At 44.2% G+C, this 19004-nt stretch overlaps 2 protein-coding genes across 2 annotated transcripts in view; one reads left to right on the top strand and one right to left on the bottom strand.

Moving 5' to 3' along the window:
* The window catches only part of fam114a2 (family with sequence similarity 114 member A2), a 45192-nt gene extending 38742 nt beyond the window's left edge, over positions 1-6450 (bottom strand). The window contains exons 1-4 of the mRNA XM_083635527.1: positions 6371-6450; positions 4328-4566; positions 2522-2621; positions 745-846 (exon numbers count right to left, since the gene is read on the bottom strand). Of these exons, the coding sequence (XP_083491653.1) occupies positions 745-846; positions 2522-2621; positions 4328-4546 (421 nt within the window). The 5' untranslated portion in view covers positions 4547-4566; positions 6371-6450. The remainder of the gene's footprint in view (positions 1-744; positions 847-2521; positions 2622-4327; positions 4567-6370) is intronic.
* A 910-nt stretch (positions 6451-7360) lies between these two features.
* On the top strand, positions 7361-17627 carry LOC310787679 (microfibrillar-associated protein 3-like). Its single transcript, XM_083649163.1, has 3 exons — positions 7361-7516; positions 9797-10066; positions 16632-17627. Exons 2-3 carry the CDS (start codon positions 9817-9819, stop codon positions 17237-17239), a joined length of 858 nt encoding a protein of 285 aa, XP_083505289.1. The 5' UTR covers positions 7361-7516; positions 9797-9816; the 3' UTR covers positions 17240-17627.
* The last annotated feature ends 1377 nt before the right edge of the window (positions 17628-19004 follow it).

Genomic DNA, 19004 nt, shown 5'->3' on the forward strand with positions numbered 1-19004 from the left:
GACGTATATATCCCCATCGACTCAAGAGTGTAGTCTCATTTAGCCGTTTGTTAGCTAGCTGCCCTTTTAACGGCACGTAAAAGCTTCAAACTCGTAAAAGTGGTCCTCGTGTGTGAAGATGATATTACTAAACACTGGTTTGCGTTTGATTAAGCCAGCGTTGCCCAGAGAGATTATTAGAAGCCCCGCGCCAAAAACCCATTCAAAACACCCATAGGCGAAAACAGTGAAGAACCAGGACTGTTAGCATCGATGATTTCCGGACTCGTTTCTGCGGCTCTCTATGAATACTGGCTGTGCTCCACGGCGCTGTGCTGCGCTGCGCTTCCGCGTCCTGTCTGTTTTGCCCATTAGTTACAAGCTTTGAATGAAGTCTGTATCTGTTAGTTTTATACATGTAGTTTTTACAAAAGCACGATAATCGTATAATGGTGGAAATCTGAGATCCAGATCACCAAAAATGTTATCAACTTAGTTCAACGCCAATCTGTCCACCCAATTTCATGGAAATCAGGTTTTTGTGACACATCCTGACAAACTAACAGGAGGGAAAATACAATGACACATTATGTGTAATGTATAATTAATAAGCCCCTCACAGAACCATAAGTCAATATATTTTCAGCATGTGTGGGTCCAGGACGATCGGCACCTCTCTGACCCGTGTGTGGGTCCGGGACGATCGGCACCTCTCTGACCCTGGCTTAATGCTTTGCTCAACCCAGTGAAGTCCACATGTCTCACCCTGCTGTTGCTGCTCCTCCTCAGCCTGAGCCGACAGCTCAGTGGGGCTAGGGATTCCCAGCGATGTCTCAGCCTTCTCTATGACCTGGGTGATGCCCTGGCCTGGGAGCGACATGGGGAGAAGCATCTGAACATCACATGATTAACAAAGTGCTATTTCCAGGGAGAAAAGCAGTTTGAAGTGTGTTAAAAACCCTAAACCTAAATCTATGTAAAGCCTGATCGCTAATGGGCCTTTTTCACAGCACAGCAGCCATGTTGTGTCTAAAAGGCAGGCTAAACAAAGGTGCAACTAAAACATTAATGAGAGCCCCAGCACTGGAACACATAAATGGATTGGAAGTTGGAAACCCTCAATCATGTTTTGGGTGCACCTGTGTTTACCCTGCCTTTTAGACACAAAATTAACTGTTACCGTATATATTTTCTCCTTAAAAAGTTGATTGAATGTTAGAAAGAGCTGTGTTTCTAAGATTGTGTTTACAATTTGACCAACAGATGTCATGTCACAGTTCCAGTGTTTCCCATACATAAAGGAATTTGTGGCGGGCCGCCACAATAATATTTTGACCGCCACAGTTCTAGATACAATGCTTCAGCATGCGCTGGGACGCGTCATCAGTGATGTTAACTGGGGTCGTAAGGTGTTTCGGGTCTGTCCAACATCATACACCCTCGCCCAGTAGACCCAGCCGAGGCCGATTAAGACCCCGACCCTCGTCCCAGAAGCAGCCGCTCACGGATCAGCCTTCCTACTCTGTCTGCAGCGTTGCCCGCGGAAGGGTTGATCATGCCCAATCCGCTGCAATAGAGCTAGTGCTACACCGCAGCATTGAAAGACCCTTCGGTGCATGGAGGGCTAAGGCTCTGTGGGTTAATCCAGGCCGCGCTCCTCCTTCGTATCACCAGACCCTCCCAAAAGGCAATCCTACTATGCCGTACCATAGACAAAGCGGATGCCTCAGGACCTCAAGGGGGCCTGTGCGCTGCACGTCATTTTTTTTTACAGTGCACCTGAACGCAACATGCAAGATATCCGCTGAATAAGTGTCCAATAAATGTTCATGTCATTCTGGCCAATACTTCTGTTATAGCATTTCAGTCTGGAATATGGAATATCTTTCAATAATCTATGATTTAGCTGCTAAATTGTCAAATACCGCCATCTGCTCGCTACCCAGGCACTTATGTATGTACTTAACCCAACTAACTTAACCTAACTAACTATCCGGTGTGCACAACACTGTCAGCCTAAACTCCGGCTGACACCCCAAAAACCTACAATCCACTACAGAAAAATGTATATTGTTTGTTTATTAACTGGCCCCTCGCCTTCTATCATTTCACGAAAGTGGCAAAGCAAGTTGAGTATCCCTGACCTATAGGGAGAAATTTAGTTTGTCATTGTAAACCCACAGCACAGTAATGATGACATGTTCTTCATAGATCTAGCCTTTTCATTTTGCTCTTAAGCTTTCTCAAAGTACACCAAATTCATGCATTTTACTTTAAAATGTTTAAAAAAATCTCGCGGAGCGGCATGCCCCCGCACCCCCTAGGGGGTCTGCGGTCCCCCACCACAAATTCTCAAAATCCTGTGGGAAACACTGAGTTCTCTCACTGCCATTCATTCATATGAGGAATTTGTTTTAAGTTAATAAGTTATCTTTTAAAAAGAGTATAAAAATGTAAATAATAAAATGATAATAAACAGTGGGATAGCATGAGTGTGGTATTCTGCCAGTGATTTGGCGTTATTGAGGAGCTTGTAACTCACCCACAGTGGCCACTGTAGCTGTTGCTGTGGATAAGATGGATTTGCCCCAGCTGCCCCAGTATCCCCAACCACCCTGAGCCACAGTCAACTCACTGGACGACTGGGAGGAAGGACACAAGGGAGGATGCGGAGGGGGAGGGGGAGAGAGAGAGATTACATATGAGTGTGGAGCATTTGAGACTGAGAGAGAGAGGAAGAGACAAGATTACTTTTGTAAACCATAATCCATAAAATGAACTGAACCTTAGTCTGGTGAGTGGAGGATCCTTTTAATCCAAGACTAGAAGCGAGGAGATAATGATGCAAATGTTGGACTTTTGGACCTCAGAACACTTAAATTATGCTATTTGGAGTATCCCCCCATACACACACACGCACACACACACTTTTTTGAACCTCTAAAAATCAGGACATCATCTTTTGGAGAACTGACTGCTGTGGAGCAGTGCTAGCAAACTTGCTCTGCATTATGTGGACAGGCGAACTTCACCAGTGTTTTTGACTGAGGAGATAATGACCCAATTTTCATTTTTATGTGATCTATTCCTTTAAGTAGCAGGCCAGGAGCTGGCTTTTGGTCCAAATCCACGGACCAGGTGGGGAAAACTGGGGGGAGGAGAGTGAAAGATTTATATGTTCTCCCTTCCCTGGGCCTGAACATCTACTGCTGAAGTGCCTTTTAGCAAAGTACTGAACCACCAACTGCTCCAGTGACTGTGGCCGTACTTCCAGAATTTGTGACCCGCTCACTCCCAGAAAATACACCCCAAGACCAAATAACAAAGAAAATAGAGAAAGTATTCTCACTCAAACATGCCTGGTTTGCCTTCTCTTCCCATGCTATTTTGTGAAGTTTAAAAAATACTTTCTACATCTCTCCACAACTCTTATTCCTCTCATTTCATTGCCTAGTTCTTCTCCAGCAGTTTGCTATCCTACATGACCATTGTACAGTCACCTACATATTTGGCACATGCACTGCCAGGGCACCAAGACTCTAACCTGATGGTGCCAGATGGTTGTTTTCACATAACTGTATCTGGCAGGCCCTTTAAAAAAATACCTGGCAGGTGATTGCATGAACCATCTGTCTATCACATATATCACAGGCTCGCTCTCGCTGGCGTCACACCAAAGCCCGCCCATAGCTGTCTCATAGGACGCTGATTAGTGCAAACAACTGGCGCTTCAGATTCAAACCAATAGAGTACTGCAGGGATGACGTATTTTTGTAGGCTTTATCCAGAAATCACCGTCATTTGGTTCTTCAGTGGAAAAGTCTATGGGGTTTTAGAATCGGGATTTCACTTAAATGCATAAATTAAGGTCTGTGCCGTGGTTAACAAAAGTTTATGGGAAAGAGAATTTGGGTTCAGCATGATACTCTTCACAAACGTGAATAACTTTTATGCCTTTCGAAGCGTTTTATAAAAATCGCTCTCTTTTTTTTATGCATTTACATTCCAAAAGTCATAAAAGTTATTCATATTCATGTTTGTGAAGATTATCATGCGGAACCAAAATTTGCATTCCCATCAGGGTTTCCACTAGACAAAACAGGTGCAGGACAACGTGTCCTTTAAGCCTAACCCTAACCCAAATCCAGCTGTTACCAAGACTCTGACTTGCACTCCTGACTATCACTTTTGATGGATATTTGCCATTCTTTTTTACATTAACAGAATACATGATGAATTGATTAATAACTAAAAAAATCGATAGATTAAAATACATTGAATTATTAATCATTAGTTGCAATCGCAGCAGTTTAAAATGGTTTAATAAGTGTTGAATATCTCGTCTTACCTTTGCCGGTTGCTCCTCTGCTTTAGGCATCTCCTGAGACTCCTGATCTTGGGCTGCAGGCTTGGGGTCGGGTCTCCTCCTGGCCTTCCTGGTCGGGGCCACGTCGGGCGAGTTGTCGGCAGGCACGGTGTCCGGCGTCTCAATCCGGGAGGCATCCTGCTTCTCCGCTGCCTCCTCCGAACTCCTAGCTGGCATACTGGAGGCTTCGCTGTCTGACATCTTAACTTAACAGCACATGCCTGCAGGTGGTTTATACAAAACATCAACAACAAAATGAAAGCAGCATATTGCTGTTTGCCAGAAAAATTTGTTCAGATGTATTTTTTCATGTGGAGTATCTAATGCTACAGGTATCCCTAGGAACCAAAATAAAAGTTGAATTTGCTGAGCTGTCCAAAGCCACAAATCAACAGAGTAATATGACGATTAGTTGTGAACTATTAGATTAATCACCAACTATTTTGATAATTGATTAATCGGTTTGAGGGGGGGAAATCTGATTCATTCCTGCTTCTTAAATATGAATATTTTCTGGTTTATTTACTCCTCTAGGACAGTAAACAATATATTTGGGTTGTGGCCAAAACAAGACATTTGAGGACATCATATTGGGCTGTGGGAAACAATGATCGTCATTTGTGATTAAGTTTTGTGATTTACTTTTTTGGTCTACTCACTTTCCCTTGTCTACTTCAGTTAGTGATTTCTGACATTTCAGATAATGCTTTTTGACCCCAGAAAATTATCCTGGACTTGCTGCATTCAGCTGCAAGTTCTACATGTAGGTGGAGAGAGCAACAGCAAAAGTAATAGTGATAATAGAGGGAGAGGTTTGGTAAATGGTAAATGGACTGCATTTATATAGCGCTTTACAATGTGCCTACATTCACCCATTCACACACCGAAGGCAGCAGGCTGCCACGCAGGGTGCTGGCACAGCCATCGGGAGCAATTCGGGGTTCAGTGTCTTGCCCAAGGACACTTCGACATGCAGACTGGAGGAGCTGGGGATCGAACCACCAACCTTCTGATTAGTGGACGACTCACTCTACCTCCTGAGCCCCAGCCGCCCCAGGTTTGCCAGCTAAGATAAAGAGTCTCCTCTTTCGCTCAAAATGCAACATGTCTTGTGACTGAATTGCATGCAGGTCTATTTTGCACCCCTCTCCTGTGGCAACCTGCCTCAACTCTCCTCCCAGGACAGCATCTGCTTTTGTACATTTAGACCAGGGGTGGGCAACTGTAGAACAATGTAGAACAGTCATTTACATGAGATTAGTTTTAGCCTTTTCGTCAAAAAAGATTATTGAAAGATATTCCATATTCCAGACTGAAATGTTATAACAGAAGTGGAGTATTGGCCAGAATGACATGAACATTTGGACACTTATTCAGCGGGTATCTTGCATGTTGCGTTCAGGTGCACTGTAAAAAAAAATTTAGCCCTCAGCAAAATCTGGCCCTCTGGTAGCGAGGACATTTTTTTGTTGCCCTCTCATCAAAGTTGCCCATCCCTGATTTAGATTCATGTTCCACTCTCCCCCTGATCACAGCCCCAGACCCCCAATTTGCTCCAGTCTGAAGGGGGAGCAAATTGTTATCTTACACATTATCTAGGGTCACAGGAATGTTTTGTTAAATTCATAACGTTATTCGAGGCACTATTCCATTTCCCTCTGAACCATGCTGTCTTGAGAGTTGTTATATTTTGTGAGGTAAGTTTATAGTACTGTTACACTCGCTGTAACTTAGTGTAAATCGCTCTAGGCTTCAGCTTGAAAGTGTTTCAATTCTAAGATTGAACACCACTCTAGTATTGGAGAAATGACAGCCCCGTTTCCACTTTTGCTATCAGTTAACGGTAGCCTTTCTTCTGTTCAGCTGTCAAAGTGTCGTTGCTAGCTGTTAACACCGCTAAAATCTCATTCTGCTACCAAGCTAGCGTTAGGTTACCAATTTTTCTCATTCAAGTCTTCGTAAAAGTAGAACAAATGCGTATCTGTCTGATTTCGGTATACACGGTAATCCGTTCAATTTGCAAACCTTTTCACACCAAATCTGCCAGGGTTTCTCTGTCTTTTTGTCTTGCAGGATTAGCCACGTCACATTTGTTTTGACTGGTCGTCGCCACTGGCCAGCATCAAGCTCGTCAGAATGAATGATTAAACGTCCGGTCACAAATTTCAAAATAAAAGCACACAAACTATTTTCTTTCAGGGGTGGCCGGGCCCATTTCACGGTTCCACTGTCGATAGAATAAACACCGCGTGTGTGTGTGTGTGTGTGTGTGTGTGTGTGTGTGTGTGTGTGTGTGTGTGTGTGTGTGTGTGTGTGTGTGTGTGTGTGTGTGTGTGTGTGTGTGTGTGTGTGTGTGTGGTGGATGGATGGATGGATGGATGGATAGATAGATAGATAGATAGATAGATAGATAGATAGATAGATAGATAGATAGATAGATAGATAGATAGATATAATCTGTGAGGGATTAGTAGAGGAACAAAGAAAAACAATTAGCCTATTTTTCTTATTCGGTTGCTCTATCATAGTTTTGCCTACACATATAGGCCTACCACCTAGGCTACTGTAATGGATTATTGAGATGTCACGTTCGTTCTGGTGCATTCATTGTAGGTAGAAACGATGGGAAATAGACACCACTGGAAAATACTGGTTTGCTGTAAAACATGAATTAGGGTGTTTCACTCAATTAGTAGCCTATGTTCAGTGTTCAACCTGGCAGGAGATTTGTGTGTGTCAGTCCGATAAGATACACTTAGGCTACATGATGGGCTTCATGACATGATAGGCTAAAAGACGTCCACACTTGTTCATCGTTTGAATTCATTTTAGGACAAAGTAAATTTCAGAGAGAAACAGGTGAATCCAACGCTTTTAGAAGCTGAAAACGGAATGCCTGACTTTCCGGGGACCACGTGAACGCACAAGGTGTGCTAGCGTCCAACGCATTCGGTCCAATGCCAAGTTCTGACTGACAGGTAACGACGCCCACTATAAAACGAACCAGGAAGTGGACAGACCTGTTTTGGTTAGTGCTGCAGTGAAAGCAACAGGCTGCGACTAATATTTTGTCTGTTTTTCGTCAGTAGTTTAAACCCGTCTGCACGTGCAATAACAGTTTGTAGTGTATCATTGTCTTTGGCGAACAGGTGGAAGCAATCTGTGCTGCAGGTGATGTATTTGTGATTTTGTTGTTTGTAGCCTATGTGGATTCTTTTTCTTCCTTGTTCTGGAAATAAATTATATTTGGGCAAAAATCGATGTGTTAATGACTGGAAATGTTTTGTAGCCAATTATTCAGTTTGCCCCAGTCTTTTTTCAGGCATTTCTGGGTTAATGACTTTATGATAGGACTTAAGGTAGGCTATTTTATATCACAAGCAAAAGTCGAGCACACACATCCACTCATACCCCGTTCAAGACAACTCGGACCGCCGGAAAAAATGGGTTCCGACCTGTAAAAAGTGAATTGAACGGTCGTTTAGGCCAGAATTACAGCTCGGAAATTCGGGTATCATTCAGAGCTCCGGTTTCTCCGAATTGACGTCACAGCCACATCATGGCAACTTGCATCGTTAATGATAATCACAAAATGATTATAAAGACGTTTGTTGACGTTTTAACACACAATTTGAGGTCTTAATGATGTAATGTTAACGTTTCATATGTGTTTGTGTCATCTGTGTTTCGCTCTGTGTGAAATTCAACATTCAGCATGTGTTAGGGTGACCAGATGTCCCGCTTTGTGCGGGACTGCACAGCATTTTCATGATTTTTCACACGTCCCGCAAATTGAGAAGATGTCCCGCATTTTGGGCGAGAGAGAGAGAGAGAGAGAGGGAGCGCGATCAGACCAAGGCAGAGAGAAAAGTAGAGGGAGAGCGGGGGAGAGAGAGATAGACCGAGAGACAGAGGGAGAGCAGGGGAGAGAGAGAGCATGCACACAGCTGCTCTTGTCTGCAGCACACACTGTGGCTCGAGAGATGTGCAGCGCACGGTTAACTTCACATAGTGCAGCCTGAGAGATGTGTATTCCCAGTAACTAGTAGCAATAATAACAATACCAATGGCCAAATACTTACCATACTAATGATAATAGCTACTACCCATATTAATACAACAGTGCATCTTTGCACAAAGCTCTCAAGTGTTGTATAACTGGCACAATTGAAGACAGCCTCAAATCTTTCTCAACAGCTGCTACAGGCTATTTGCAACGGGCAATTATAAATTTCATTCTAAGCTGTGCTCTTATTGTGATGTTAGTTAATGTTTTGTTCAGATGAAGCTAGCCTACTATGGTTCTACTTCAATACCTATATGGTTCAGTAGTATATTGTTCTACTAGAAAAGTCTGACTAACTTTAATGTTTTCGTGTGTGGAAGGCACACACCTGCCATGTGTTTAATCTGTACATGAAGCCATGACTTGAATCCCATGTCAGCAACCTGTCTGGTCTGTTTTATTGTAGCCTACACATTTTAGTCAGATAATTTATGTTTTTATTTGCAGATTGTGTGAATCAACCAGAGGGCAAAGCATAGAGAGGGGTGAATAGAAATGTATATTTTTTGTAAGTTAGAAAATACAGTATATCTAAATTTTAGACTGCCTCAAATCATCGGTAGCGTGTCCCACATTGTCCCACACAAACATACTATTTGTCCCACATTTGGTTTGCTGGGATCTGGTCACCCTAAGCATGTTCGGTTAGCATTGTTCACTAGTAGCCTAGGTAGCTACCATGCTAACATGGGTTGCTATAGCAACAGTTTGGGTTTCCCTCCCGAGCGGGAGGTGCAGCATGAACGCAAATCTGTCCGGGCCGGAGGTTCCGTGTTGAAACTTACGGCGGTCCGAGTTGTCTTGCAGGTGCAGGACAACAGACGATCAATAGCAGGTTAGTCTGCACACTGCATTATAGACTTAACTCATTGACTTATATCATTGTAACGGCCCCGCCTATATTACTGGCTTCCGTAGGGAGATTATTATATCTTTGGTTCTGCGATCGGACGTCGGAGACAGGTAGGAGAGTGTTTTAAATGCTCAACCCCCCAATTTCCTTATAGAACGCTGTGTGTGACCCTGATTCGAGTGGATCACAGAGGAATGGACAACAGGGGAATATACTGTATGGGGCCATGTATTGCCATGATGTCACATGCATTTCTTACCAATGTGGTGCTGGCTGGTGCTTTACCATAGACACAGCTCATTGACTGTGATTTGATTATAATCACCTGTTGATTCGTGATATTTGTATTAGCCTATTTTCTAGCATTACATAATTGTATTAGTTTATTTTTACAGGACATATTTATCCAAATGTTTGTAGCCTAAATGTGTTTTAGACCTGATGTTAAAAATCACTAACAGCTACTGCAATTCTTGTGTGATTTTTCTGTCCTGTAACCGCGGGCTCTCTCTGTCCCACTCCTGTTGGACAGGTTCTTGTCTGGATGACAACATGCCTCCTGTCTGGGAGCTGCTGCTCACAGTGCTGTTGCTGTGTGGGCTGACAGGGGCGGGTGCGGCCTCCGTGGCTCAGAACGGGTCTGAGGTGGCGGCCCCGCGGCGTCCTTCCGGCCCCCCCACCCCCAGGAGCATGGTGGTGAAGGAGGGATCCGGCGTGTTGATCGAGTGCAACGTGACTGGAGTCCGAGATTATGTCCAATGGTACAGCAGCTCCAGAGGGCCTGTCCCGGGACAGGATGGAGGTACCAGGAAGAAATGCATACCTTGTATCTTGACAATTAGGGCTGTAACTAACGTAGCGTAAATATAGCTATGTTTTAAAATACATCCTACAGCATGCGCTGGGATGCGTCATCAGTGATGTTAACTGGGGTCGTAAGGTATTTCGGGTCTCTCAACATCATACACCCTCGCCCCAGTAGACCCAGCCGAGGCCAATTAGATTTTATTTTATTTTATTTTATTTTATTTTATTAATTGCTGCTTGCTTGCAGTGAAGCCAGGGCCCCACTGAAAAACTGCAGAACTTTACAAATCACACAATTACTAAATATAAAAAGATAGGCTACATACAAAAACAATTACAGGGTTAAGAATATTTTAGGGCAGGTCAGCAAGGACAGGTAGCAGTCATGGCATTGCTGTTATTTGTGCGGCCAACTAAAGAGTCTCATTATATAGTCGAACTGCAGTATGCAGAGTTGAGTTGAGAATTAAGACCCCGACTCGCGTCCCAGAAGCAGCCGCTGACGGATCAGCCTTCCTACTCTGTCTGCAACGTTGCCCACGGAAGGGTTGATCACGCCCAATCCGCTGCAGTAGAGTTAGTGCTACACCGCAGTATTGTAAGGCCCTTCGGTGCATGGAGGGTCTAGGCCCTGTGGGTGACTCCAGGCCGGGCTCCTCCTTCGTCTCACCAGACCCTCCCGGGGTAAAGGCAATCCTACCATGGGCAGAGAGGACGTCTCAAGAAGGCCTGTGCGCTGCACGTCATTCGCCTGTGCCGAGCACCTCGCTCTAGCCCAGGGGTGGGCAATTATTTTTCATGGGGGGCCATATGAGAAACCCAGATTGTTGCCGGGGGCCGAACAAATATTGTCATGCCGTAACCCATGGATGGGTAACTTTGATGATAGAGAGGGCCACAAAAAATGTCCTCGCTACCAGGTTTTGCTGAGGGCCGAACGGCGCCAGCGTGAAAAATTTGGTGCATTTGAAGCCACGTTTAGAGGAATAACTCATTTTAAATTAACTCATTGAGTGCCAGCCACTTTTGGAGAACGGACGCTCCCAGTGCCAGAGTTTCAGAGCGTTTTCAGTGATTTCTCGAGGCCCACAGAATATTGTGTGATATTACTATGTAAACACCGAACACGCACAAAGAACAAGGAGACTCTATTGTATCATCAGCAAAAAAAAGTTTATTGATACCATTTTCCGTTCTTTAGTTATGACCCGGAGAAGATAGGTTGTTTTCCACGTTTTCTGGCGTTTCAAATTAGAAGCTGAGTTATTCAGCCTTTTGTGAAATGAAGCATTTCAAGCACATTCACTGACTCTAGCTAATATTTTCTGATGTAGTGATGTGGTGTAGTTGTGTGGTGCCCTGCGTGCCCCTCCCCCCCTCAGCTGCAAACTCCTCCCCACACTAACACACAGCCTCACGCACCCAGGTCTATTTTCGGAGTGCTCCGTTTTTGTGCGCCGGCTCCCAGCGCGACACGGAAAAGCCAAACCGGACTGCTGAGAATGGTTTGGCTTTTCAGTGTCGGGTGCTGCTTTTCTGGCGGCTAATCGTGTGGAGAAACTATGCAGACAGACAGACAGAGGCAGATGGGCTCAGTTGTGGGAGCGGATTGACTGCTGTTCGCAGCCACCGTCAGCTGCAGCCAGAGCAATCTATATGGCTCTGGCTGCAGCATGAGCGGTTTCTCTTTCATCACGGGGCTTTTTCCTGCTGTTTTCCGGACCTTTCTCTAATCTGGAGAGCACTGTCGCCACCTAATGAGTCCGTAAAATAGGTTATACACCTTCAATAGCTACAATATTTGTACAGGAGATGCAGGAGGCTTTGATCCACGTCCCACCGTCAAAAAACGCATTTGACGTTGATCGACGTCATTGGCACTCTACGTCACTATTTAACAGTTGTGATGTCATTATTCAGTCTTAACCACCAATATTTCATCCTTTTCTCACTCACTCCTATGTCACCACCTGCTCTCAGGGCTTGAAATTAACTTTTTTGACCACCTGCCAATATGGCTGCTAGATTTTAAAGTTACCAGCCAATTAGAATTTCCACTAGCCAAAATGTTTTTCTTGAAATAAATCAGAATATGAGTGGGTTAATTTAAGCATAAGTATCAGTAAGTGGCCCGGGATGATCAAAGCCTGTGTTGAGGGTCACACGAACAAAAATGCAGTCTTGAAGCTAAATAAATCCAAAACCAATGAGTTAATTATTTAAATTTCTAATTCAATGTAGCCTTTTAGTCATAAAGATTATTGAAAGATATTCCATATTCCAGACTGAAATGCTATAACAGAAGTGGAGTATTGGCCAGAATGACATGAACATTTGGACACTTATTCAGCGGGTATCTTGCATGTTGCGTTCAGGTGCACTGTGTAAAAAAAAAAAAAAAAAAATTGCAATTCCATCATGGGCCACACAGGTGGCGCCCGCGGGCCGTAGTTTGCCCATGTATGCTCTAGCCTGAAGGACCCCAGGCCGCGCCGATCTTTGCACAGATTTTCAGGAGGCTAATCCGTAGCGTTTGTGGATTTCTCCCTCACGAGAGAGCCAGGCTGGGGTGCTAAACCCATCCCGTACCGGATGCCGTCTCTCCAGCTTGTCACCAAACTATACTTGGTTGTCACCTAGTCTATTCCTAAGTGTCACTGGCCAGGGGAGCCAGGATGTTTTAAAATACATACTACAGCATGTGCTGGGACGCGTCATCAGTGATGTTAACTGTGGTCGTAAGGTGTTTCGGGTCTCTCAACATCATACACCCTCGCCCAGTAGACCCAGCCGAGGCCAATTAAGACCCCGACTCGCGTCCATTACAACCATTGAAATCATCACAGATTTTTGAACAGCCGCCCATTGACCACTATGCAAAAGTGAAGCGAAAATATCTTGTTTCCGTAAGCTGCCATCTTGCTTGATATCATTTGGAGCCGGAGTCTGCGTAGTAGAGTCGGGCGTCCCGCTATCTGATGGATGTTTGAGAGTGGCTGTCACAGCTGTCAATCACCCTCTTTTTATATCACAGAATAACTAATTAAAAACAAACTTATCTGAAAAATTATCATTTGAACATACATGAGCGTGATAAGAACTAGCCTACCTAAAATGACAGAAACTATCTCTGGGGAAAAGTTATTTGACATGTACTTTGATTTTTGCGAGCCGATCTGGTCATCTGCACGCAAATCCGAGGAAGCCTGAGCCATTGGATGGCACGCTGCGGTATAGCCAAGAAAATGCAGGAAAAGTGACTCCTTCCAGAGCATTCTGCAAACTGTTTCCACTTTCCAACTTTACTTTACTCACCAGTTTGACGTTTTCTCGTCCAAAATAATCCAGGTTGTAACGTACCTACAGAGAGTTCCCATGCCAGTCGTTGGCTGCTGGCCTCTATCCACCGGTTGATTAAATAGAAAGCAGAACAAGATGATCAGCTGATGCCTCAGTGGCTTGCTTTAACATATAAAAATAGGGACAGCAACAAGCAAAACCTGCACCCCCAAATAAATATTTTTCTATTCATAAAACCTGAAATCGATCTTAATAAGGTGACGTGACAAACACGGACTCTCTCTCATCTCCCCAACAAGCAGCTCTCTGGCTGCACCTGCTGCTTGTTAAGGGCCGACTCCTGCAGTAGATAACATAACGACCAGGTTATGCTGCATCGTGAAACGCTGTCCAGAGACAATAATATGGACTGTCTATAAGCCTGAAGTCAAGTGTGTGTGTGTGAAATACATAAGTAAGCTGTGACACAAATAATTCTGCCTGAATAAACCTTCTTAATTACGGATGTGCAAAGCGAAAGTTAAAAAACAAAATCCAGGCGGAGAAATTGAGTTTTCAACGTCGTAGCAGCTGCTCATCATCCTTCCTTGGGTACTGTATGTTCATAAATTAATTCTGAAATGAGGTCCAGTCGTTCTGGATTTCTGTCGTTAAGAAATCCAGTTTGAGTTGGTGGATATGTTTGACATCTGCTAGATTATAATCCTGATCGCTTTCACTCATGTGGAGAGAGAGAGAGGTCAGGCCCGGATAAACACAGGGTAACCAGTCAGTGACACACTTGAAGTGCTCCCCTGCTACAAATTTACATGTAAAAAATGGATAGATAGATAAATAAATACATAAAAATCTCTTTCTTTTCACACAATTTGAAATCACACAATTTATATCAGTGCAATACTGTAATTTATAGATGCATTTTGCTATAACTTATTTTGACTGATACCTATGCTTAAATTGTGGCACTCATACTTTGGTTTATATCAAGAACAATTTGGCTAGTGGACATTTTAATTGGCTGGTCACTTTAAAATCTATCAGCCATATTGGCTGGTGGTCAAAAAAGTTAATTTCAAGCCCAAATCTTTCAAGCCACAGCACAGTAAAGAGGCTGTGTAATATGATGTTTTCTTCATACATCTAGCCTCTTTAATTGGCTCTCAAAGTGAACCAGATTCATAGTTTAAAATGTACCCAATTTTCTTCCCCCTGGACCCCCCTATAGGATCCAAGTTCCACCCACCACAATCTCTCCAAATCCTGTGGGAAACAAACACATTATTAGTATTTTCTTTGTTCTAACAAATGTACATTGCCTGTTTGTGTTTTGCAATGTGGATATTATTTTAGTTATAATTAAGTTGAACATTGGGCCTTTATAACAATGTTTATTTGTATTATTTCAATTGTCATGCTCATGGATACATATTTGAGGTTTGTTTATTAATTGGGGGAAAAGGACCACTGGAATGAACGCTGCAAACATGATCCAACACCGCCTCCGCCTGGCATCCAGCGCATCGCGCCTCCTCAGCTGTTGCCAAAGAACTTGCAAAGAACTGACATTCAACAGGTCCAACCCACCCCAACACACAGCTAATCCGCCATTTTGGACAGACTAGGCGACAATGCCTCCGGCTAATGTTTTTCAGGCCAAAATGGCAGCAACTACTACACTAATACCCAGGGTGCCTTGCGCCAAGAAAGACGAGCAGTCAGGAATCTGGGGGGGGGGGGGGGGGGGTTAGGTTAGGTTTACTAAAGTGAATGTTTTCTAATACATAATCACATCAATCACCTAGACTTTTCAAACATTTGATTGCATGATGATGTTTTCTTTGTTTTCTTTCTTTGTTTGTGAGGGCCAGATTTTCTAGTATTCAATATTTTCTTTGATTTTTTTTTACCCCTAAAATAAAATTTTACATCAGTAATGTAGCTACAACACTGATCAGATCCAATTGTATATAGGTGTGGGTTAGGGGTACAGACAGCAACGAACCGGTAGCAGAATGGCTATGACAGGCAGCTGTCAAGCCAGTGGCCCCAGGTTCAAATCCCGCACGCCTCAAGGTTTTTTCAACAAACTCTGGTGACCGCTAGAGGACACTTATTCGGCTGCTTGTACAAACGACGTCGTGGGTCATATCCAGTTGGAGGGGCGTCCACCCGCAATGCCGATGTTAGGTTTAGGCGTGGGTGGTGGGAGAGGTTAGGTTTAGGGTTAGGGTATGGGGGAGGTTAGGTTTAGGCGTGGGGGGTGGGGTGGGGTGGGAGAGGTTAGGTATAGGCGTGGGGGCTGGGAGAGGTTAGCTCCAGCCGGTCCATAGTCACGCTGCCTCGCTTAGCTGGTTCTGCTTGTGGGCTATCGGCATTGCGGGGTGTCGGCACTGCAGGCTGTCGGCACATAGACGGGGCACCGTTGGAGGGCAGGCTGTCTTTAATTCATCTTATCAGTTGCCCATATCAGGACGCTTCTGCATAACGTCATTTTGTAATTGTTATTCCGTTTTAGACCGGGAAGTAGATTACTCCTACCTTTATCATTTTTAGACTTGCCAAAAAGCTGTTTTCAAGCAACAACAAAAAACTGTTATAAAGTTTTAATATTTTTTCGGATGAGAACGTAACATTCCAAATATGTGACTAGTTTATCAGAATAACGCCTATTTGGAAATTTAACAAGCAGTGAGGAGCGCTGGCTGTGTGGCCGGTCGGACTTAGTACTATCTGTCAACCCTACTGGCAGTGAGAAAACACTGTTGACGTGCTTTTGTAACTAACGTTATGCCGACCGGTACAGCCATCGGCTCCTCGCAGCAGTAACGCTATGAGCATGTAACTGAAGTTGGCCACACTCGCCGCAGTGTAGCTGCTGAATGTTGCCAAACTTCATTCATAGTTTACAGTTTACAATGCAACCAGCCGGCTAACACTGAACTGGAACAAATACAATTGCGTCTGACAAGGAAGAGAAAAAGTGGGCGGGGCAACATAAGGTGAATACAGTCAATGGTCCTGCCCATCCCATCAAATAAAACTGCATGTTCTTATGTTTCAATAAGGAAATGCATCAAATCAAGGAGGTAAAAGATGGCATTTCATGTGGTATTTAATCATTCAGTCTACACACACACACACACACACACACACACACACACACACACACACACACACACACACACACACACACACACACACACACATATAAATGTGTTTTCAAATGTTGCCAAGTCTCTCTCTCTGTCTCTTTAATCAAGGTGCAAAGTGGCAGATTATGGAGCAGGGAGCGCTGAACATCACTGCGGTATCCTTCGAGGACCGCGGCCGCTACACCTGCATCGCCTCCAGCGCCAACTACACCATCACCCTGCGGGTGGCCCACACCGACAGCGGCATGGGCCTGTACTACGTGGCCGTCTGCCTGGCAGCCTTCGCCATCACCATGGTCCTCAACGTGGCGCGCCTCTGCATGGTCAGCAGCCACCTGAAGGCAACGGAGAGGGCCATCAATGAGTTTTTCCGCACCGAGGGCGCCGAGAAGCTGCAGAAGGCCCTGGAGGTCGCCAAGCGCATCCCCATCGTCACCTCGGCCAAGACGCTGGAGCTGGCCAAGGTCACGCAGTTCAAAACCATGGAGTTGGCCCGTCACATGGAGGAGCTGGCGAGGAGCGTGCCACTGCCCCCGCTCATCCTCAACTGCCGCACCGATGGAGAGGGGGAGCGAAGAGGAGAGGTGGGGGAGGGCCTGCTGGCAGATGGAGCTGGTGGTGACATCAAGGTGTTGGTCCACCCGCTTTCTGAATCTGTTGATGAGGAAGAGGACAATGCAGAGGGGAGCGCCCCTGTGCTCGACCCAGGCTCATGAAAGTTGGATGTAGACAGTTTCTGAGGTTCAAAGTTACATGAAGAGAAATATTAATCTTCTGAATTGTTATGTAAAGTGTCTAACCCAGTGGTTCTCAGAGTGGGGTCCGGGGACCCCTGGGGTCCTTGAGGGGGTTCCAGGGGCTCCCCAGCAAAAACGCAAAAAATGTATTTTCACTATAATTCCAGAAGTAACACAATGACAGAATGTACGACTATTATACACTTTCTGTAATAAAACTTTTAAAAGTTTTAAATTATCCTTGTGTTCATCACAGAAAAAGAAAAACAAGGCTAGGTCGAAACCTAACATATGGCCGCCACTCCCTGTACATAACAACAAACGCGTTCTACAGACCTGCCTCCCGTCCACTGTTTTAGTACCGCATTTTAGCCGCCAGGTGTCATCTGGGCATAAATACACTGCCACATTTACAGGCAGGCAGTAGGCTACCTCAGATCTTCAAATCTCCCTAAATATAGACAGTTTTCACAGAACGATGTTGCTAGGGAACAGTTTGAAACCTAGCTTATTTCCTGTCAGCTATTGTATTAACAAACACTACAACTGGAAGTAAGCTAGGGACAATTTAGAATGTCTATTGGCAAGTTAAAACCGTCTATAAGATGGATTGTAAAAATGGGTCTTTGTCATTAAGAAAGAAAAACAAACTAAACCAAATCATGACTTGACAAGTAAGTGTTGTAGACATACTCAGTTATAATAAGAACATGCAAAAAACATTACAATTGCGATTTGAACCCATGCCTTCCAAGTCTGCAGCATGGACCAAAAGTCAGCTCTTAAACCACTCCACCACAGAGACCTTTCACAGCAGTTACTGTGTTTTGCATTAGTTAATTCCTCTCTATGTGCAACTCTGCCCTCCGGTACATGCTTGTCCCCCCTGTGTAAACACCTCACATCTCTTCCACTGTCTATGGTTCACGCCTTGTGCAGAGCTGTCCCCCTGCAGTACCGCATTTCAGCCACCAGGTGTACAAATGTGTCTCCCGTCAATATGTTTACAGGCCAAAAATAATCTAACCTCACATTAAGTATCTTTTGTACACACATTAAAAGAGCAAGAGGTCCAAATGTAAATTGCAGTTGTGAATTGCAGTATGCTACCAACATCTTAGATCTCTAGATTGCCCTAAATATAAGATGGACTCTAAAAACATGTGTTTGTAAAATAATAATAATAGTAATAATAATAAATCACACAACTACTTTACAAGTAGGTAGACAACATACTTTGCTAGAATATGGACAATGCAACAAACATCATAAGTGGGATTTGAAGTATTTGAACCCATGACCTTCCACATCTGCAGCTTGTGCCAAAATCAGCCATCTGAGCCACTGCGACACTTCATAGTGCTGTGTTTTACTTTACTCAATTCCTCATCCTTCCCCCTCCCCATACATGCTTGTCTCCCATACACATGCCTTGTGCAGAGTTGTCCCCCCTGCTGCAGTACCGCATTTAAGGCATCAGGTGTAATTTGGGGTTAAAGATGCTATATACCACGCTGTATAACACAAGAATATAATCCCATTAAGTAGCTATCTTCTGTAGGCCTACATGCTATGTAAAGGGAAAAGAGGTCAAAACGTATAGGTTGTGAATTGCACTACCAACATTGTAGATCTCTAGATTGCCATATGAGGCCCATACCACAAATGTAGGATAAGCAGATCCAGGATCTGTCCCTTGATCTGGTTTGGCTTAACCAGATCATTGCCATCTAGCTAAGTCATA

Source organism: Poromitra crassiceps (assembly GCF_964638095.1).
Source record: "Poromitra crassiceps genome assembly, chromosome: 1".
NCBI classification, from domain to species: Eukaryota; Metazoa; Chordata; class Actinopteri; order Beryciformes; family Melamphaidae; genus Poromitra; species Poromitra crassiceps.

Coding starts and splice junctions, on each gene's coding strand:
- LOC310787679 (XM_083649163.1), top strand. CDS start 9,817: ATGCCTCCTGTCTGGGAGCTGCTGCTCACAGTGCTGTTGCTGTGTGGG. Junction 10,067..16,631: donor TGTCCCGGGACAGGATGGAG/GTACCAGGAAGA, acceptor TCTTTAATCAAG/GTGCAAAGTGGCAGATTATG.